General features: G+C 42.7%; 2 protein-coding genes across 2 annotated transcripts; both read left to right on the plus strand.

The window, feature by feature from the left end:
- Positions 1–5: 5 nt before the first annotated feature.
- On the plus strand, positions 6–10,630 carry cc2d1a (coiled-coil and C2 domain containing 1A). Its single transcript, XM_028402282.1, has 28 exons — positions 6–195; positions 434–501; positions 591–729; positions 852–958; positions 1,088–1,333; positions 1,429–1,738; positions 1,939–2,048; positions 2,123–2,195; positions 2,448–2,561; positions 2,654–2,781; positions 2,974–3,046; positions 3,127–3,260; positions 3,618–3,705; positions 3,825–3,901; positions 4,004–4,099; positions 4,626–4,748; positions 4,884–4,942; positions 5,515–5,631; positions 6,425–6,498; positions 6,584–6,642; positions 6,745–6,896; positions 6,992–7,082; positions 7,153–7,308; positions 8,213–8,344; positions 8,441–8,567; positions 9,096–9,172; positions 9,344–9,391; positions 9,529–10,630. The coding sequence occupies exons 2-28, from the start codon at positions 445–447 to the stop codon at positions 9,559–9,561; spliced, it is 3,000 nt and encodes a 999-aa protein (XP_028258083.1). The 5' UTR covers positions 6–195; positions 434–444; the 3' UTR covers positions 9,562–10,630.
- A 3,038-nt stretch (positions 10,631–13,668) lies between these two features.
- Positions 13,669–20,729, plus strand: mri1 (methylthioribose-1-phosphate isomerase 1). Its single transcript, XM_028414880.1, has 6 exons — positions 13,669–14,167; positions 14,957–15,180; positions 17,810–17,979; positions 18,057–18,233; positions 18,313–18,537; positions 19,861–20,729. The coding sequence occupies exons 1-6, from the start codon at positions 14,036–14,038 to the stop codon at positions 19,992–19,994; spliced, it is 1,062 nt and encodes a 353-aa protein (XP_028270681.1). The 5' UTR covers positions 13,669–14,035; the 3' UTR covers positions 19,995–20,729.
- The last annotated feature ends 1,345 nt before the right edge of the window (positions 20,730–22,074 follow it).

Here is a 22,074-nt window from a genome sequence, read left to right on the forward strand (position 1 = left end):
GCGCGTTGCTATTGGAGACGCAATGTAGGAAGTAAATTTCATAGCTTATCGTTGTTGTTTTCATAGCTCGAGTTTAACGTTGCTATACACTCGTATTCACGCGGATATTTATTGTTTCTCCTCCCTTGTATCTGAGGGAGTGTCCGACTTCGAGCCGACCAGCTACTGAACACCACGCTCCGCCAAACTGTGAAGGTAAATAACCTGTCTGAACCTGGACCTGGCTGTAATGATGAAGTCTATGGTATAGCTAATATGAAGAACACAGAAGCTAACTCGATAAAAACCACTGGAGCCGTTTGATTTATTGCACCAAATATTACAGTGTGGCTAGCGTTGGACTTTGTGCAGACTCGGGTGGCTACCCATGGATACTGTCAGCTACCTGACCTAAATCTCTTTTTATCCATTCTTCATTTAATTAAATTAATAGATACTAAGATAATGAGTCGAAGTCGGAACCCCCCTCCCCGGGGACAAGGAGCAGCACGAGCCAAACAGGTATGTCTGATCAAACATGATTTTTGTTAAGAGAACAACAACAGGTATGAATCATCAGCTCTCTTCCTGTCTGTCCCTCTGTGTCTCAGATGGGACTGCTCCTTGACCTGTCCCCGGATGGAGGGATGGATGATGAAGGAAATGATGAAGAGCTAGAAGCAGAGCTGCTCAATCTAGTGGGAGGAGGTGGAGGAGGAGGGAGGCCACAAGGAAAGAAAGAGGGGAGAGGTGAGGAGGACAAAAGCCACCCTTTGACATCTCAGTGTTTCTTCTATCTATGTACTAGTGATTAAAATGAATAACCTTCCAAAGTTGTTGTTCCTTGTAAATAATAATAATTTTTGGTTCAGCTGCTGTCCCCATGTCTGAAATTGAGCGAATGGCAGCTCAGTGTATGAAGGACCTGGATGAGGAAGATATGGGAGGCGAGGATTTGGAAGATGATGAAGATCTTCTGGTAACAAATATACAAACACAACCTCTTTGAAGCATAAAATGTTCTGCTTTTCTTGTCATATGTGTGAGTAAACTCAGGTGTTGATGTAGTAAAAATATGTGTATTATATGTTTTCATTTCTGTACACAGGCAGAATTGAATGAAGTTTTGGAGGAGGATGAGGAACCTGCTCCTGCTCCTACTCCTCCCTCCACCACCCCAGCTGCTCCTAAAGTTAGCGTCACATCCCACTCTTCTCCTCCATCTGCCCCCAGTGGTGCCACTGGGTTGGAGGCCCACCTGATGGAACGCCTTGAAATGTATCAAACAGCAATTTCCAATGCAAAAGCTGCAGGCGAGACCAGTAAAGTTCGGAGATATGACCGGGGGTTAAAGGTAAGCAGAAGACCTCATCAGCCCTTATTCAAATTTTCATACATATTTAAATGATCTTTAATGTATGTTAATAATGACATCTTCTTCAACCACAGACATTGCAGTCCATGTTAACATCAGTCAAGAAAGGAAAACCAATCAATGAAGAGGAGATCCCCCCTCCTGTTGCTCTGGGAGGAAAGCAAAACGTCACGGCCGAGTCTGAATCTGTTAAGGAGGAGCCGCAACCTGCACTAATTCCATCCCCTCCCACCAATCAGAAGCCTCTGAGGGAGGCTGCACCAACACCCCCGAATACAAAACCAACGCACCTGACACCTCCACAGAAGCCTGCCACTGCCATCACTCCAGACACACCTGCTATCTCCCCAATCACCCCTAGCCAGCCTGATGCACAGGACTCCGGTAATTAGAAATCGGGCACTTGTATACAAGGCATATACAAAAGATGGCGATTATTGGTCAACTTCTTATTTCATTTAAAATAAAATGCTAAACTGACAGTTGAACGATGGGTTTGTCACACAAACACTTGCTTTCAAAGGTGTCCTTTAAATGTTTCTCATTTGTTCTTTCTCTTATTTTGACATAAACACTCCATTCAGAGCTGAAACAGGCAGTGTTGTCCAGACAGAGGGAGTATAAGATGGCTGCCATACACGCCAAACAGAGTGGCAACATTGACCTGGCCAAACAGCACTACCTCACTTCTAAGGTAACAGATATCACTCGGATCAGTTGTATTGGTTCTCCTGTCAGTTTTTTAAAATGTTTCTGTGATTTATGTAGAAGCTGGATGGGCTGCTGGAGGCTGTAGACCGAGGCGAACCAGTAAACCTGAGTGCACTGCCCCCTCCTCCTGGTCAGTGTAACACTTTAAAAATTTCTGACTTTCTTTTGTCATTGTCTTTTGTTGGTTATTTAACACAATATCTTACTGTTGTGTCATTATTGAGTAATATTTGTATGTATAACAGAAACATCAGTAGTGTAATATTTCAAGTAAAGCAATAGATAATATACATTTTCAGAAAGTGTGAAAGCATTAATAAAATTTTCAGTTTTTTTATTTTGTATGCAATTGTTATGATAGTAACTCCAGTCTGATCTGCAGGAGATGTAGTAGCAGAGCACCGTGCTCCTCCTCCTCAGTCTTCTTCCAAACCTGCTGCCCCTGCTGCCCCAGCTGCCCCAGCTGCCCCTGCACCCAACCAGGTGAATCCTGCAGGTAGGACTCCTTTCTTTAAATTTAGTAAAATAAAAAATGATCATCAAGGTTTATTTTGAGAAATTTAAAGATCATGTCTTTGTCTTGTAAAGACCTGCCTGCTCCCACCAGTGTGGCAGAAGCACTGCAGCAGAGAATGGATGTCTATAAGTCAGCAGCAGAGGGAGCTAAGAGCAAAGGAGACGATCGCAAGGCTCGCATGCACCAGCGCATTGTGAAGGTACAGACTGCTTGCCACTAAATCTATCTATCTATCTATCTATCTATCTATCTATCTATCTATCTATCTATCTATCTATCTATCTATTACATATACATCTATTTGTGATGCCCTTTATATTCTTAGCATGGTGTCTCTTTATTTTCTTGAACAGTCATAAAGATGTGACTGTTATTTTTGATCTTCAAACAGCAATACCAGGATGCCATCAGAGCTCACAAAGCTGGACGACCTGTAAACTTGTCGGAACTACCAGTGCCACCAGGTATTTTGTTAAATCCAGTTTTGTGTATTTTATTTCTAGCATGACAGGAAAATTTGGATTCATGTGTGTTTCTCCTCCAGGCTGTCCGCCACTTCAAGGCTCAGAAGGGGCTCAGCAGAACTTCATGGGTGTCCTGGAAACAGCTATGAAAATGGCAAATCAGGATGCAGACGCAGAAGATGATGAAGAGGAAGGACAAAAAGAGGCTGCCAAGGTAAAAAAAAAAACAAAACATTAATAAGACATCACCAAATGGTCATATTGTGTTATTATACAGCCAAATACAGCCACTTTGGACCAAATTAAAAATGCTTTATTAGGTGCCATGTCAGCTTCAGAAGCTTGTGTGGGACATTGGGTACTCTCCTCTCTAAAGCAACTCTCCATGTCACCCATGGATGTAGGATCATTCATACATATTTGGCCTAACTTATAGGAAGAAGAGTTCAACAGCTTTCGTTGAACTTCTTTGTGCTGAAAAATCAATTTGTTAAATAAGTATTCTAAACTGACTCCTTCTGACTTTGGCCACAAACTTATCAGTCACTCTTGATGATCCTTTCCTCTGCAGCCCGCAGTGCGTCCACCTGCCCAGAAAGCAAAGTCTCCAGCTCCTCAGGCCCCTGCTGGCGCCTCAGCATCCAAACTGGGACCTAAAGGTGTGTTCACAGAGTGTGTGTGGGTTGGGTTTAAGTAGGATATATAGCTGCCTGCCTACACGAATACAAGGTGTGTGAGTCTTACACAACAACTTTTTTCCTCTTAATTATCCTTGTAGCCCAGCAGCAACTGGATTTCCTGTTGCTAAGGCGACAGGCTTTTTTGCGTGCAGCCCTACGCTCCAAACAGATGAAGGTAAAACAGTTTTCTATTGTCTTGGGGGTAGATTTATTCCTTGCCATTTTTTGTATTTTTGTTTAAATCTTGAACATCTGTTGTGCTGGTGTGTGTTTGTAGGACATGACGGGAGCTGCGCAGCACCTCAGACACGCCAAGGGACTGGACCCTATGGTCAACGGTGCCAAGGCTGGCCTACCTGTGGATATCACAAAGGTTAGAAATACATTCTCATGTGCACATTAGCAACATACACTAGAAGATAGAAGAGGCTGTCGCAGCAGCTGAATGTGTGAGCTGTGTTACCAGAAAATATGATGGAAATAGAAGATGATAGGAAGGAAACGTGGGATGAAATCAGAACACCTGGTCTTACCCTGTCTAGTGCGTTTGTGTGACATATTTTCATCATCATTCCAATATTCATATTTCACATAAATGCCACTTTTTATGTATTTTGTTTATTTCATATAACCAGTTTATTTCCCTCTGACTCATTCCCACTGTGTAATTACAAAGAATATTATGCTTGTGCCTCTGTTAGTTTGCCTTGTTGTGTGCCAGCAGGATGTCACAGTGAAAACAGATTTTCATTTCTGGTGGACAGACAGACAGGAAACGGAAGAACACTTTATTAGATTTTTGCACAAGCGTGACGTGGCTTCTCAAAGCTGTGTTGTGTTTAGTCAGGAACAGTTTGTCTTTTCCCTGTATACGCTTCTCATTTCTTCCTTTCCAACAGATTCCGAGCGCTCCAGTCAGCGAGGAGGACTACTCCTTGGCTCGCTCTCGTACCTCTCCTGTGTCCCCTCGCTCCAGTGAGCAGTACCATAGCCTCATGGATTTATTGCGAAAGCAGCACCAGGTTAAAACACACCTTTACCACCTGATTTTAGAAAACTAAAAACACTACATTCTCTTTTTTTTGATGTCCTGTGTTCCTGTGCTTTTGTATTTTCTCCTAATTACATCCCCTTTTACTCTTTGTCTCAATGAACAGAAATGTCTGAGTAACTCTCAGCAGTTCACGCAAATGGGCAGCGTGGCTGAAGCTTTAAAGTAAGAACTATTTTTATTTCGTATGTGTGTTTATCTTTGTTTTATTTGCATTATCTTCTGTTTTGAGCAACCTTAACTAAACTTCTTTTATTGAATTAACACTATAATTACTCCTCTTGGTGAAAAATTCAGACTGATCAAAGAAAAAAACATCAGTGTGTATTTCCTTTTCTGTGCTTTGATTTAGTTGGCTAAATACTTGCATAGTTGTAAAATATTATCACACACATGCTGTGATTTTACTTTCTCTGTAGAGCACCTTGTTGTAATATATGCAATGTTACTTTTATGTCACACTGCACATTTTGCATGTATTCTTCACAGAAACATTTGACATTTTTTTTTCATACATTTAAATGTTGCTCTTTTTTCTAAAGGCAATGCCTCTATTTTTTCTACATATATCATGGCCTTAAAAATGAACATGCCCATACATTTCCCCTGTTTAATGCAATAATACATTACTACTAGATTTAATAAATGGTAATACAGTATTATTGTATGTATGAGACCTGAGCTACTTCCAGATTAAAACTGTCTGTGTGAGATTAATGTAAGCTGTTTCTACCCAGGTTTGAGAGACTAACTGAGGAGTCCATGAAGAACATAGAGATACTGAAGAATGCCTACACCAAGGGTCACCCAGTCCCCAAGTGCCGCACAGAGGAAAGGACCTTCAACTCTGTCAAGTCAGCAGCAAACTCATCATAACACACACGTTCATTCATCAGTTTCTTTGGAGCTCCTTTGTGTTCAAAATACTGCCATTTTTATTTTAAAGGTTCATGGCCCCTGCTAAGTAATCCTACTTTTACATTCTGTTGACTTTTCTGTTGGCACCACAATTTGACGTTTTTCACAGTTTGTAAAATATCTTGAAAATTCAGACAGTGGTAGAGCCAGGTCAGGTTTGTGTTGTCCACCTGTGTGTGGGCATGTAGAAGCAGGTAGGTGTAGCTGATTGGTGTAAATCACAGAAACAGTCAGGTTTATTTTGTTCCATTATTTTAACTGTGTAATATTTAGTTTTGTTCATAAATAATATCAATATATCAGCTCAGGCTGTAGACTGTTGTTTCAATGATTTCATGATAAAACGCACAAGCAGAAACTAGCTGATATTATGTCAGTGCCCCACTTCAACATGGGAAATCAGTCTAATAATAGATCAATGTGTGATCGTAACTTCATTGTCTTCATCTTTTATTAGTCCTTTACATTTAATTCTCTCTTCTCATGCATCGGTTGTTTAATTTTGAAGACATGAAACCCATTGCTTTCCCTGAGCACACTGGTTAAATAAGTCAGGATGACTCACTGTGACTCACTCTGGCTCCTGTCCAGTATCATACCAAGCTAACAGCCAGGTGACTCTGGCAGTGAATCACTCAGCAGTCAGTTATTTGGCTCTGAGTGAGGCTGAGTGGCTGCTGTCTGTCACTGCCTCTGTATGATCACCCCCCTCTCCTTTCTGCACTGCAGGATCTACCAAAACCTGACACCTAATGACCTGATACTGTACATCATCCGAGGAATCAACCTGCCCCCTCCATCAGGTATGGAAGTCATCTGCATCTTTGAAATGACCTGGCAGTAATCTGTCAAATCTGTGTGCGCTCATGCCTACCTCTCTCCCTGCAGGTGTCTCATCTAATGATCTAGATGCCAGTGTAAAGTTTGAGTTTCCTTTCCCTAGCTCTGTAAGGATCTTTTGTACTCAGTGATTGCAGCTGGTTTACTCTCTGTGTATGTAAATGTCTTTTAATGCATTCACTTGTATGTGTGTGTGTGTGTGTGTGTAGGAGGAAGCTCAAAGGGACAAAACCAGCACGGTGAAAAGCTCCAGCAGTCCAGAGTTTAAAGAGCAGTTCAAACTCAACATTAACCGTGCACATAGAGGGTTTAAACGAGTTGTCCAGTCCAAAGGAATCAAGTTTGAAATAATACACAAGGGGTAAAGGGCACAGCCGACATGTTTCCTTGTGTATATGCATGCGTTATGCTGGAAAAATGTGTTGCATGACTGTATTTTTCTTTGTGTGTTTACAGAGGTCTGTTTAAAACAGACAAAGTAGTGGGCACTGCTCAGCTGAAGTTAGAAGGTCTAGAAAACCACTGTGAGATCAGAGACATCATAGAGGTGAGTGTTTAATACATGTGAATCATACACTCAGGTAAACACCAGGTCACAGTAACGGTGTGTTTTGTAGGTGATGGATGGACGTAAAGCTACAGGTGGCAAGTTGGAGGTGAGGGTGAAGATCAGAGAGCCTCTGTCAGGAGCTGATCTGCACCCAGTGACGGATAAGTGGCTGGTTCTTGAACCGGTTTCCCCACTTTCTCCTCCAGAGAAACAAAAGGAACAAGTGAGTAGAGTATCAATTAACCTGACCTGACCTGAACCTATCTTTGCATTTGAGGTAATTGTGCATTTTCATTTAAAAAGAATGTAAAGTGGTTTTGCCATGCGTTCAAGCCAGACCAACACTTTTAGGTGTATTAAGACAGCAAAGTACAGTAAATTATTCTTAGGATAAGGTGGCCTTTTAGTCAGGATGCTGCACTTTTGATAATAGGCTGTCTTCCAGCAGCTTTGTCCCTTTGCAAGGCTTCTAAATGTAGGTTCTACAAATGCTAACACCATTGGCATGACTGCATTTACATGCACTTAACTAACCTAATTACTGGGAGAAACTGCTTAAATTAGATAAAGCGTTACCATGCACTACTGTAACCTGGTTACCCAACGACCTGAGTACACAGGAGCCTGCAAATAGCAACATTAGCTGCAAAAGTCATGATGAAATTAATTATGGCAAATAGAAGATAGTGTGTTTCCACCATGTTTCCTGGGATTCTCCATTTCCTGTTCAACTGAACCAGATTTGTGCATGTATGGGCGCCATAGTAAGGACCTTTTCCCCTGTTTTTATCTTTTTGATACGCCGTCTTTTGCCTTTTGTCATCCGAGTATAACTAAACCCTGAAAACTGAATTGTTTATGTTTTTATTTGGACACTCAAAGCAATGATGGAGACAGTGGGCAAATTTGGTGCATGTCTGCTCCACACTGTTTGCCATGGCAAGTCTACATTCATGATAAAATCCTGGCAGAATCAGGCATCTCCAACCCTGTACCTTTATCAGGAGAACAAGCTCTTTGTTTGCATGATGGATGAATAATCAGATTACTTTTGATGACTGGACTGTAAACTTGTTACCTGTCTTGCATCAGCACAGCCTCACTGCATGTGTGTGTGTTTGTATCAGGCTCCATCTCCCCGATCTAAACCCAAACATGAAGGGGGCAGCAGGAGCAGTCAGCCCAACAACTCTCCTCCACAGTACAAACTCCACAGCTTCAGCCTCCTCAACTATGATAAAGAGCGAGTAGAGAGGAAGGTATTTCTGTGTGTTTAAAAGCATCCACTTCTGCTCTAGTGGTTGTAATGGCCCAAAGGTGCAAAGGTCTGATTGCTCATTATTGTCGTCTCTTAGATTGCAGAGTACCGAAAAACCCGGCGGGATCCTCCGTCTGACCTCATCCATCAACACAAAGAGGTCACACACAGACTGCAGTGGCAGAAGGCACAGCTAGAACGAGGCTCTCCTGCCCTGCTGACAGGTAAACATACACTGTGTTCATTGACACACTGAGCATCAGGACAGTTCAGTTTTTTCTTGTGGCCTGCAGTGCTGTTCTACCATCTAGGTACCAGAGAGATAGTGGTTGTAAATTTCAGTTTATGACGATGAACTCTACGGCTCAACTTAGGATGGCATGCATGACTACATCCAGCCACACTGTCACTAGCAACATGTCACCATGCACTGGTAGCCATATAGTTCCATTGTACTGCAGGGAAATCTGTCTGTTGATGAATCTGGATGTCATTCCACAAATATTTATCTTAAAGTTTAGTTAGACAATTAGGCCCTTCAATACTGCTCTTTTTATTAAGCTGTTGGTAATGTCACAGATGGGTTTTTCATACTTGTATATAGTCTTTGTCCAATAAGCTAGCTGTATTTTTTAACATCATATCTATAACTATCATGTTATGGTATTCCCCAATGTCACTAAGATAGAAAAAAACACTGGAAAAATCGGAATATTTATCATGTCACATATTTGTCTTCACTACATGTGCAGAGTATGAAAATGTGCTGCAGCGCTTCGTCCAAGGTCTTTCGGAGTCTGTGAAAAAATACTCCAGCCAAGGCAACAGGGTGAGTGCAGGGTCAGGGTGGACTGTAATTTAATAGTGTGTCTGTGTGTGTGTGTGTGTGTGTGTGTGTGTGTGTGTGTGTGTGTGTGTGTGTGTGTGTCTGTGCGTGCGTGCGTGCGTGCGTGCGTGCGTGCGTGTTTCATTGTGAAAAGTTTTCATTGTCTTGATACAGGAAGCTGCCAAGGATGCTCTGGGCAGGCTGAAGATGGTAGAGAGTGAGGTAAGGGATGTAACAGTTCATATAGACTTAGATGAAGACTAAACATTATTGATCCCTTTGGGGATCTATAAGAAAGAGTGGTATGTAAATACACATCATACACACAATGTGTATTTTTTCTTTTTTTGTTCTTTTAGCTGGAGTCTCTAAAAAGGAAACGCACGGGGTGAGGGAAGAAGATCGAAGTAGAGATTTGGCTGGAGCACTGTTAACTCTCTCTCTCTCTCTCTCTCTCTCTCTCGGTCTCTCTTGTTTCTCTCTCTCTCTCATAAACGCTCATTACAATTAGCACAATATCCTTTAGCATGGTGATATGCTATGTCTATCATGTCTAAGACAACTGCATGAACAAACCTGCTACTTTCGCTCCTGTGAATTGTGTCACATGCAGCTGATCAGTAATTAAAAAAACTACAAAGGGACAGATTTAAAGTAAGAGAGTTGAGGGAGACCTGTTTGCACTTATACAAGACAAACACTGCAGGAACATGCTTCTGAAGTACTTCTGTTTTTTTTTCATTATAATTCTTTGAGAATTGTTGGCAAAGACACCAGTTTAGAGTCTTTTGGTGTCCACAGATGACCAAAAAAATGTGTGTGTGAGTGTGTGTGTGCTTGCTCTGAGGTGTTTAACCCTTTTTTCTCCATATTTTATGTGTGTAATGAGCTTAATCTAATCTGTCTGCTCCAGTGTTCCCAGATTACAATAATCTGCTCCGTTTGGAGTGCTGTGATATGGGAATAAAAAAAATAGGGCTTCAGGGTGCCGCAGCCTACATCCCATAATGAGGGATTAGTGTTTATGTCACCAAGGAGACGACTAGATCAGACGTAGAGTCGCCTTTGGGGGCTGGGAAGAGGAGGGTGTTAGATAGCGTGCCATGAATGTGGTAGAAGCTTAGCTTTGCTAAGGGATTGCTGCTTTTTCTTCATCTTCGTCAGCTGTTTCTTCTTTGTTGTCATTCTCATCTTCACCGTTTTCACACTAATTTGCATTTATTCGGAGGTGTATTTTTAGGGACGGACTCGTCCGTTTAGAGTTTCTTAAACAGCGTGAAGACCATTGTGCAGCCGATTAGAAAATAATTACTATCTGCTGTGTCAGCGTGTTGCCTTTTCCACTGATTTTGTTGGAGGCAGTTTAAAAATAAAGATTCTGTCCCACAGTGGCAGCACAGAGGATCCTAAAAAAAAAAAAAAAAAAAGTCTGGCTACAGGAAGACAACTCAATATGTGTCAGTATGGCTGGATAATTGCTCATTTCTATTTCTGTTCCCTCGATGACAACCCTGTCATTCCTCTCTAACGCATACCTTTATTTTTACAATGAAGGGGACAAAACTGTGCAACGTTTTCAGCTGACAAATATGACACTTTGGGAATTAATAAAATGCCACAACAACAACACTAGCGGTACAAAAAATGTAATCTGACAAATGTGCCACATTACTGCATCTACTCGGAGCTCTAGTTAATGCTCCAGACAGATGTTTCCTGCATGTTTGACAACCTGCTAACAACTTTACAGATTTAAAATGAGCCTCGCCGTACATCTGTGTTTGACTCTTTAGCGCTGATGATGTCTACTAACTCCACTTTTTTTTTTGGTCATAATCATGTGTTCACACTAATCTATCCACTGCTTCAGTCTATTAGTAAATAATCCTGGTTAAAGTTGGACCTATGTGACTTTATGTAACACCCCTTCCCCCACTTTTTTTTTTTACCAAGAGGATATTTTCTCTCTGTAAATCTTATGTTGCTACTCGCCTGACATTTTAGTTGGAGAACTGTGGAAGGACAGATAGATAAACTTCTGCTTATAGTGTAATAATAACTGCTTGCAACCTCTTTAAAATTCACAGCATCACATTTTTGCTGATGTTGTTGTAATGCAACACAGTGTCAGATGAAGATGCAGTTCCCTCCTGTTCCAGGGTGCTTTAGGTTTCCATTCATTTAAAAAAAAAAAAAAAACAGTGAGGTGCATGGACACCGGGTTAGCACTTTGAGATGACGTCCCCCTGTCACTCAAAGTCTTCACGGACTTAATAATGTTAATTGTGTTTTTGAACCTCACTGTAAACATATTTATTTCTTTACATCATTTTAACATCACTCACTTCTGGAGGCACCCACAAGTGGCCACTTGGGGAACTGCAGCTCAGCTGGGGCTGTATGTCCCACTTGTTATTTTCACCTGATATCACTTTTCATTGTGACACTCCTACTTTGAGCCATACAGCTCCACTGTAATTTGTGTTTGTGGTGAAGTTAAGCTGTATTTAGTTTAAATACAGATAAAAGATCAGCACTGAGATAGATTTGATGGATTAATGAAGCTCAGTGGCTGCCAGAGCTGGAACAAAAACTGCAGCTGACTGCTTTTCATTATATTAAGTCTAAAACCCAAATTGATCTCTCCAGAGTTTGTTGGTCTTCGGTTTTGTCCAACACTTTTATCACAAACTAGAAGCCGGAAGTCAGAAAATTTGCTTGAAAACTGACCTAATGTAGCAGTGTAGCTCTCATAGCTCTTATATAAACCTATAAACCTTTGTAGCAGCTGCATGTTTTGTTTTTCCTGCACAAAAAAGTGCAACTGCGCAGCAACACCCCCCCCCCCCACACACACACACTCGCACACCCCACCCTCCCTTTTTTTTAATCCAACGCTTTAACCTCACATCACCCCACAACACACACTCCTGCTACATCACCCCACTCCTCAAACAACTGCGTGGCCTCTGAGGCTGTCCTGTTGTCGTGGCAACAAGCTCATCAGCATTCAGTGTGGTAGGTGGATGGTCAGGACCAGGGCAGGGGGACATATTGTTAAAGTTTGTCCTGCTGGTGACTCACACTCCTTTACAACACACACACACTCCTCGCTGTTTGAATCAGTTTTTTTTTATTCTAATTATTTTACAAGTTTGGCGGGTTGTTTACTTTTGTTTCTTGTCTGATCAAGTAGATTATATACTACAGTCATATATTGTTATTATATTTTTTAATCTGTTCAAAGGGCAATGGGTATAAATGTACTATTTATATATGGTAAATATATGCAGCATAATAGGCCCTGTCTATTTTGAAGTGTAAGTCACGATGATTGGTGCAGCTCTGAGTTGGAATGTATGAAAAGCCTGCTTGTTCAGGCTGCATTATCTTATGTGTGAAGTTGGTGTCAACATGAATAAAATGGTGAAACTGCAGCGAGTTTGTGTTGTTGTTTAAATCCATAACAAAACAGACCTGACAGGATTTTCTTCTCATTCACAGCTCCAGATTATATGCAGATTATTGAAACCTTTTGTGATGAAGTTTAGTTTGGATTTACAGCATTGATAAGGAGGACCTCCCCTGAAAAAGAAAAGATCTCATCTGGCTCTCTGAATCCAAAGTGCCTTCACAGATACAGACTGTTAATGACTGTGTGCTGATAATAAGCCGGGTGGTCCCTGTCCTCATGGATGCTGATACATGGAATAAACGTCCACGATTCCTGTAAGAATCTTAAACCTTTATTTCATCAGACCACAAGACAGTTTCCCTTTTTTCCTCAGTCCATCCCAACGAGCAGCAGAGTGTCTGGGTTTTGGATAGAGATTAATTTATTTGCCCTCCTAAAAATGCAATTTAATAGAGCAAAAAAAAGTGTGTTTTAATCTATTGTGAGGCACGTCTCATGAGGAGTCCTCGTCCCTTTTTCTTTGGCAAATCTCTGCAACTCCTGCAGATTTGATGGTCCTGGCATGGACCCTGGTCTAGGGTAGGCCTACACTCCACAGATCTCCAATCATATTAAGGTCAGGAGTTTGTGCAGGTCAGTCTTTGTGTAACCTTAGTATCTGCAGGCTGGTGCCACTCTGACCATGTCCATAAAATAAAGAACATTTTTGGTCATGTATGTCTAATTTAAACATGACATGTTTGGTGTAATCATTTTTGGAGAGTTCTGCCTTTCATGAATGTTTAAAGTATACACAGCGGTTGTGTGTGTGTGGGTGGACCCGCCACCAACAGACAAAACAATACAAATTTAAGACAGAAATAGACTTCTTTATCCAGGCAGAGCTCGCTGTTGTTGGGGAAGGCTTGGTTCTTTGGTGTTATGCTAATAACGTGTGTGTGTTTCCCCAGACAAAAGCGGAGATCTGAGGGGGGGTTGGTGAACAGACTGAGGAGCGGAGCCTGGATAAAATTGGACAACCCGCGCGGCCCTCTGGTGGGCGTGGCCTCCGAGCAGCGGGCTTCCTGCTCAGTGAACACGTGGTTCCGTGTCTGCCTTCCTGCCTGTCTGTCAGTGTGTGAAGGTTTCCAGCCCTTCTCTCACCCCTCTCTCCCTTTCATCCTCCCGTACAGCAGCACCAGCGGCTCCAGCAGACCTTCTCCTCTTTCTGCTCCGCACCTCCTCCTCCTCCTCCTCTTCTTCTTCTTCTTCTTCCTCCTGTTTTCCGTGCGACGGGACTGCCGACAGCGAGGCCGCGGTCAACGTGTATCTGCTTAGAGAGAGTGAAAGTGAGTGAGTGAGTGTGTGTGAGTGTGCGCGCACCCGGTCCAATCCGTGGTATCCCCCTACCACCACCACCACCACCAACAACTCCTCCTCCACCCCCACTATCCTGCCTCATTTCTTCGGTCATGACGCTGGAAGCGATCCGCTACCGGTCCGGGTCTTTGCAGATCCTCAACCAGCTGCTGCTGCCACACCAGACCGCGTATGATGACATCCGCTCGGTGCAGGACGCCTACGAGGCCATCAAGTCCATGAAGGTACAGTTCTGGAGCTCTCCCTTTCGCCACCCCTCATCTGTTTCTCCGGGTTTTTTCACCCAGCCCACAGCCGGCCCTGCACGCCCGCTGCATGTGCATTTATTCCCGTCCTTCATGTGTGTTTTTTTTGTCGGGGTCTTTTGTTGCACCCGCCGCATGTGTTGCTGCACGGTCGCCGCTGTCGGCCTGTATTTTTTGTTTTGGATGCGCACGATCCTTCTCCAGAAAACATCCTTTATTTATAGTTTCATTATCATACATAAGCACGATATACTATCAATCTGCACAGAGCCACCCACCCATGAAATATCCCCCTCCTCCTCCTCCTCCTCCTCCTCTTCTTCTTTCTTTGGGAGAGATTATTGATGAATTATTAATGACCTTTGCCGGGGTTTTTTTGTTCGCGTTTTGGTCTTGTGCTGCACTCAGTGACACTTCCAGCTCCTGTATCTCTGCTCACCTTAATCCCAGAAATACACACGTGTGCAGATAAACACATGATGTCCAAGTGCTGTAACAGCTGGACGAAAAAGATCCAGGTGTTTATTTATGAGCAGAGCACATATTCTATCTTACAGTCACACGGAGAAATTCTTGTTTGATCCTCTGTGTGTGTGTGTGTGTGTGTGTGAAGGAATGTGTCATACACAGGGTGGGTGATGTCATAACATGGAAATAACTCCAGTGTAGTGATGATATCATCTCAATCCGAGCAGTCTGTGTGACAACTTTTGGCTCAGTGATGATGATGATGATGATGATGGCGACTCTCTTCTCTCCTATCTCCAGGTGCGTGGAGCTCCTGCCATCGCCATCGTCGGCTGCCTCAGCCTGGCTGTGGAGCTGCGGGCAGGCGCAGGGGGCGATGACCCTGTGACCTTCATCAGGGAGTCTCTGTGTCAGCTGACCTCGGCTAGGCCCACCGCCGTCAACATGGGCCGCGCCGCCCGCGAGCTGATGGAGTTTGCAGAAAACGAGAGCATGGAGAAGAACTCGGAGCAACTCAGAGAAAGGTGGGCTGGTCACAAGGACGCCACAGCCTCTATACAATATTATCATCATTATAGCCATAATATTAATGTTATTTTTATCATAACAAACATGGTCCATATTTCTCAGCGAGGTTTAAATATCTCACCACAAGCAGAGGTTGTTAGAGGCCTATTGTGTTCGTGGACCTCAAGAATATTCAATTGGTATATACATTGGCAGGTTTCTAGCAGTGATGGTGGTCAGGTATTATGCTAGTCATATAAGAAAGGGAAAAGGTCTTTTTATTAATTTTCCATTTATTTCCCTACACCATATATCACAAATACCTGTGCTGTAGACATGCTGAGGAGCTTTCTGATCGGCACATATCAAAATGTATGCAGACACTGATACATCTGTGGCGGGTTATCTGCTGTTTATAAACCACTGATTATCTTATCACTGCTCCTGTCAGTGAATAGGATATATTAGACAGGGTGGGATGATTGTGTCCCCAAAGGTGATGTGTTAGAAACAGAAAACAGGGACAGGCCGATGGATTTCAGTAACTCTGATGGTTAGACTTTTGGGTCAGAGGAGCAGCTCTGTGGGTTAGGGTTAGGTGCTGGTTTTTTTGCCTGCAAGGAAATGTGGGGGACAGGTGAAGGGTCTGATCCAGCAGAAGAGCTGCTGTCGCTCAAAGTGATGAAGATTGTGCTGCTTTTATAGCGAGCAGTCAGAACACACAGTGCTTCGCAATTCACACATTACATGAGTCAGGTGCCCATGCTAGTCATACTGTTATGGCTGATCAGCTGTGTAAACACACACACACACACACACCAAACTGACTCAAGCCCAATAGCTGCAAACTTGGGGTTCAACCTGTGCCAACAATCCAGGGACACACACTCTTGCCAAGGACCAACTATTTAGTCTGTGTCTATCCTGACCTCAACACCAACCTTTGTAAACACAGCAGAGCAGGGTGGAAGAAATGCAAACAAAGCTTGGTTTTATGAAAAATGTTCATCCTAAAGGAAGGACAGAGTTTGTTTGCTCTGTATGAGTCACATCTATAAAAACATTTACTGTTAATTGAAATCATCTGGAAACTTCCTGCCACGTTAGGTGCTGCTGTAGCACTTCATCATCTTCACACACACGCTGCAGGTGTCTTTTTGAAGAAGTTGTGAAAGATCACATGTGAGGTGAAAATTGGGAAACTCGTACATTAAACTGCAGTTGTTGGTGTGAAGAAGAAAGACCTCGAGCGCTGCTATTTTTACTGCATTTACTCACTCATACAGGATTGTATGGAGTGTGAAAAATGTTTGTGTCAGTGATGGGAGGATGTGATCCAGGTGCAGGTCGGCTGTAGCAACAGTGTTTACTCCTTCCATTGGCATCAATAGACTCGTCCTAAAGGGGCGGGGCAGTGGGGAAGCCCATGTTACACAGATACAGGAAATGACCACTTATGGACAGTGTTGTATAATGTGTAGCTGTTCTTTTAATGCCTTTTATGCCTGTTTGTTGTTGTTAACTCTGCTGTGGTCTTCCCTCTCCCCTCCCCCTGTGTGTACAGGACTCATCTTTGAGTTTGGGATCAGTCTGGCTTTGTCCAAATGTGCAATGTGGCCAAAAGTAAATAGTTTTTTAGTTCAATCATAACTTTGCTGTCTGCTGGATCTGCACCTGATGATTGTTTGCATTATCGATTCATTGTCCACGATTTATTACTCGAGTACTCGAGTAACATTCAAGGGCAAAATGCCTCGACAACTAATTTAGTACTCGATGACTCGTTTAGTGACGTCATTGGGGATGATTCTGTTGTGGCGTAGCAGGATGATCAGCATTTTGGGCAGAAGAAGTCCCGGGTTACGACGAAGCAATGACACTGCAGCAGTCCAAAGCAGGTATCCACCTGCTGCTAGATGCAGCCGTATCTATGGAAAAGCTGTGACATTTACGCGCGATCCGAGTACTTGGGTAAACGCAAAAATAATCGTTTGTTGTAGCCCTAAATATAAATGTTCCGAAATTCCATTCATGGACTATTTGTTGCAGCTTTAGATGATGACTTTGGGCTCAAAAAAGTTTAAAGAAACAATCTTTCTTTCTGTTCTGACCCTTTATCAGGCTTCACAGATGTTTAATGGGCCGGACAGGGAAGCAGAAAAAATGGTCCAAACACATATAGGGGCTGCCTGTCCATATAGTGTCTATAACCACTAGGTCACCTCTACAGAAATCACTCAGACAACACAGACCTGCAGAACTGAGCCACTAGGGATATATCTTTAAAGATCAGGATCTCCTTTCCACAGTCGGGGCAGTGCATGATGCTGGGTGATGGTTTTGTGCTGCAGCGTGTGTCATAGGCAATTCAGCATGGATAGAGGTAAATGGAGACACTGGTGGAGTGGATGACTTGGTGTGAGGTGAACTGTGGGCCAAAAAAACACATGTATACTTCATGGAACAAATGGCTACAGGAAATAAGGCTGCAAAGCAAGAATAAAGGGTCTGAGAGACACAGAAAATGTGGCAGAAACGGAGGAAAAAGGCAGCATGAAGATAAAATAATAAGCAACAGAAGAGCAAACAGAGGAGCAGTCACGCAGACAAAGCTTCTTCTAAATTCTTACCTCTTGTGTTTCACAGTGTAATTTCCTGGATCGAAGACATGTTGGAGCGTGACGTCAACGACAACAGGAAGATTGGAAACTATGGAGCCCAGCACATACTGTCTGGCGTCCCGAGGGACTCTGTGACCATCCTCACACACTGCAACACCGGCTCGCTGGCCACAGCAGGATACGGGACTGCACTGGGTGAGTGTGGACAAGAAGAGGTGTATGATTGTATTTATTGCAGTGTAACTTTAATACAGATGTGTATGTGTGTGTAGGCGTGGTGAGAAGCCTCCATGCACTGGGTAGACTGAAGCGTGTTTACTGCACGGAGACGAGGCCATACAACCAGGGCTCCAGACTGACGGCGTATGAGGCGGTAGCAGAGGGAATCCCTGCCACACTCATCACAGACAGCATGGCCGCCCTCACTATGAGAGAGATGGACATCACAGGTGTGTGATTGGTGTGTTATGATGCCTCTATTCTATTTTATTCAAACTTTCCTCTAAGCATGCATCTTCTCCCCTTTAGCTGTGGTGGTGGGTGCTGACAGGGTGGTTGCCAACGGCGACACAGCTAACAAGGTGGGCACGTACCAGCTGGCCATCGCCGCGAAGCACCACGGGATTCCTTTCTATGTGGCGGCACCCAGCACATCATGTGACTTGAGCCTGGAGAGCGGCAGGGACATCATCATCGAAGTGCGCCCCCCTGAGGAGCTCACCAGTATAAACGGAGTCCCCATCGCTGCCCCAGGTAGGAAGTGAGAGATATTACACAACAGTGTAAAATGAGTGTGGAGGGGGAGACATCAAGCTTGGAGAGACGGATGGAACAGGTCCAGGGTCTGCTCTAAGCCCTGAATTCTCACAGTGTTTAACCGATTAGCATAGAATTTAAGTGTCAGATTAAAGGACGGCTTAATGTTTTTAGTATTTTTACTTGTCGTTTTCCTTTTTATTAGACAGTAGGTCCTCACTCACAGCCTGTTCTTGGAGGGACGGTGACAGTTTTAAACCTGGGCCCACATATGTGACTTGTGTTCTCTCTTGTGTTGCTTGTGTTTGTCATTAACCTTTTGACGCAGCTACATTTTTGTTAGATTCATGAGACAGAAGAAATCTGTATCAAGTACCGGCGTGTTACACATGTCCACATGTGGTGACAGAAAGAAGCACCTGTCTACCTTTTATGCAGATTGCCTTACAAAGGCAGGAAAAACTTTGCTAGCTTTGCAGGAATGTCAGGGACTTGTTTTACACACTCGTTGTGTTTCTTCTTCATTGATTTGTTGACCTTAACTAAGGGCTCATAATGACTGACAGATTTGCCATATAAACACCGGCTTTTGGTTTTTGGTTAAGAAATCATCCGACACGTCTAGATTTAACCCAGAATTGTAAATCAATGTTTAATTGTGCCTGTGTGTAAGCTGCAAAGGTGGTGTGGGGGTGCGTTGTTGTTTCGGCCAGCAGCGGAGGTTGACAGCCCGTCAGTCCACCTCTGGTTACAGAATGCTGGCGTGCCCTTTGGAAGCACACTTGGAGCAGCATTGTTCTACCGTTGTCTCTGAAAGAGCAAAAAGTGGCATAAAGAGGGGACTGTGTGTGTGTGTGTGTGTGTGTGAAAGGAGACACCCATGATATAACAGATGGAGATAAGATGTGCTGCAGCAGTCCAGCCAGACTGTTTTAATCACCTGTTGCTCATGTTTCTTTAACATGCTATGGATTCTGGGTAAATATCACCACCATCATCAAGTTGGAAAGGGTTAAAGACAGTCTCAGTGGAGTTCAGAACTGATTAGTGGACCTTGTATATACGTGCTGTAGGTGACAACAGAGTTGAGTTATTTAGTTTGTAATTATGTTGCCAGAGCGGAGAGGTGCCCGGTGACATTACAGTAATTAGGCTCATTTAATGAGCACACAGGCCCCTGGAGAGGAGGAGGCGTGCTCCTACATTATTTTTCATGCTCTTAACTTTCTTCTCTTAATACACTGTAATTATTTTATACTCCTGTACCTCAAAAAACTCATCCTGTCTTGACCGTTGATGTTTTTTTTTTGTAACCGGCAGGTATCGAGGTGTGGAACCCAGCATTTGACGTGACCCCTCACCAGCTCATCACAGGAGGCATCATCACAGAGCTGGGAGTCTTCCTCCCCTCTGAGCTCCAGGCGGCGCTCACCGGCCGCCTCACTGCCCTCTAAGAGCGCCTCTTGCTGGTCCGTGTGCGCCACTACACATTTACACACTGAAAGACACTGTCATGTCATTGCACCGCTCACACAGTCATGGTTGTGGTTTGATCTCATTTTGGTGAAGGCACAGTCACTGTTACATGTCAGTGGTGCACACAGAACACACACACACAAATACACACACACACACACTCACTGCAGGGAGTCGAGCAGACACACACGTGCAGTCTCCCCTTTCTCCTCTGTGATTTCTTCATCTCACCTTTCCATGCCGTCTTCTCTCGTCCCTCCTCTTCCTCTTTCTAAATGGCTTCTGCAACAATAAACAGAGCTCAGCTGGACTCAAACATAAATTCTATTTGGCGAACAAATTTTGTGAGACGTTGCTGAGGTCATTTTTTTTTCTTCAGCAAGACAAAAAGGTCATGACTGATTCTTCGGTTTCATAAGTAGCCGTGGTTTCTAAAATGCTGCTACCCACCTGTAAATATATATATCCTCGCTGGTAGTGTGTACATATGTAGAGAACTAACCCCTGCTAGTGAAAGGTACTGCTATTTTAACCAAATATGTGGTTATTTAAAATCCAATTCGCCATCTAAAATGTTATATTAACATTTCTTTTTCTGAAGGTAGAAACATTTTGTAGAAGATTAATCCAAATTTAAAGCTCATAGACGTCCACATACAGACACATTTATTTCTTATTCATTAATCTGCAGCAAAAAAAAAATAAAAAAAATCATGAAGAATCAATTCTTGTTTGTCAGCTGAAGCGTTTGGGTGTATTTATACCTCATTCCTTGTTTGTCCTATTATCCCCAGTTGTACTGTACCATATCACCCCTGTAGTCTCATATTGTACTCATATATACATACATGTATATACACACATATCCTCACAGATCAGCCTGTTCTGTCAGGATGAAGTGTCTAAAACACAGAAAAAAGGAGTGTCTTTTCCACAGTAACAACTTTTTCTTTCAGCCATGCTTGTGTAATACAGGTGTCACCCTTAAAGGAACAGTTCACCCCAAATGAATAGAAAACATTTGGTCTATTTTCTCACCTTATTTTGTGATGCAGATCCTGTGTCTGGGTGGAGTAAATATTGGACAAAATGACATTTAAAAGACTTTAAATGTTTGTTTTCAACCAACATTGTTGTTTTAAGGCCTACAAGTATTAACATTATGTTGTGTAGACAAACAATTATGTTTTTTTTTAATCTGAGAGGTCTAATAAGTGAAATATGAGCGGTTAATTTCACTGTAATGATAGCCTATTTCCCCCAATTTGACATAAAACAAAGTGTATACTGAAATTTCCCTCAGTTATTTATGGGATCAGCCCATTGATCACAATCTTAATATGTCAAGAGGGATCTGCCTTTATTTTGTGGGTGAACTGTCCCTTTAAGACACAGGCGGGGGGCATCATATCCACTCTGCAGTATCTGTCTGCCTGCGACACACACACAGTGACGCCTCCACCAGTCAGAATGTAATTTTTACTCAGATGAACTTGTTTCTGTTTTGGGGCCAGACTTCAGACACTCACTCACTTCTTGCCTTTGAGGTCAGATTAGAATGTGTTTCTACTGTTTGAATTAATCCCTCCTCTGAAATAGAAAGATGTTTTTACTCCCAGATTATGAAATATGCTCCATGACAGATAAGATGATATTGACAGCTTAGTGGGACTAAAAGAAAAGAAAATCTGGTCTTTTTTTTTTGGAATTATCTGATTTATCTCTTAGTCTATAAATTTTGCAGGGAAAGATTTAAGATTAGTGTTTTTTCCAGCCAATTGTGTCATTTAAAAATGTGAATATTTACTACTACTCTCATTTTTATATAACTTTAGAGAGAAAATGTAGGACTGTTAAGGACATTTGAAAGATTTCACTGTTCATGCCCTAAATTGAACTGAATCAAAGAGTAACTGACCCCCCCAATCACCTGGCACTGACTTCAGATTTAGATTTTATTTTTTCTGTTAGAATTCTGACTATAAACTCAGATTTCTGACATTTCTTCCATTGAAATGTGACTTCAATTTAGTATTTTTTCAGATTTCTGATTTTAAA

The sequence above is a fragment of the Parambassis ranga genome, chromosome 1 (assembly GCF_900634625.1).
Source record: "Parambassis ranga chromosome 1, fParRan2.1, whole genome shotgun sequence".
In the NCBI taxonomy this organism is placed as follows: Eukaryota; Metazoa; Chordata; class Actinopteri; family Ambassidae; genus Parambassis; species Parambassis ranga.

What these genes read in the sequence shown, in the direction of transcription:
- mri1 (XM_028414880.1), top strand. Translation starts at nt 14,036, where the DNA reads ATGACGCTGGAAGCGATCCGCTACCGGTCCGGGTCTTTGCAGATCCTC. An exon ending in TCGGAGCAACTCAGAGAAAG is followed by an intron (nt 15,181 to 17,809) that starts GTGGGCTGGTCA and finishes TGTGTTTCACAG; the next exon opens with TGTAATTTCCTGGATCGAAG. An exon ending in AGGATACGGGACTGCACTGG is followed by an intron (nt 17,980 to 18,056) that starts GTGAGTGTGGAC and finishes ATGTGTGTGTAG; the next exon opens with GCGTGGTGAGAAGCCTCCAT.
- cc2d1a (XM_028402282.1), top strand. Translation starts at nt 445, where the DNA reads ATGAGTCGAAGTCGGAACCCCCCTCCCCGGGGACAAGGAGCAGCACGA. An exon ending in AGATCAGAGACATCATAGAG is followed by an intron (nt 7,083 to 7,152) that starts GTGAGTGTTTAA and finishes TGTGTTTTGTAG; the next exon opens with GTGATGGATGGACGTAAAGC. An exon ending in CAGAGAAACAAAAGGAACAA is followed by an intron (nt 7,309 to 8,212) that starts GTGAGTAGAGTA and finishes TGTTTGTATCAG; the next exon opens with GCTCCATCTCCCCGATCTAA.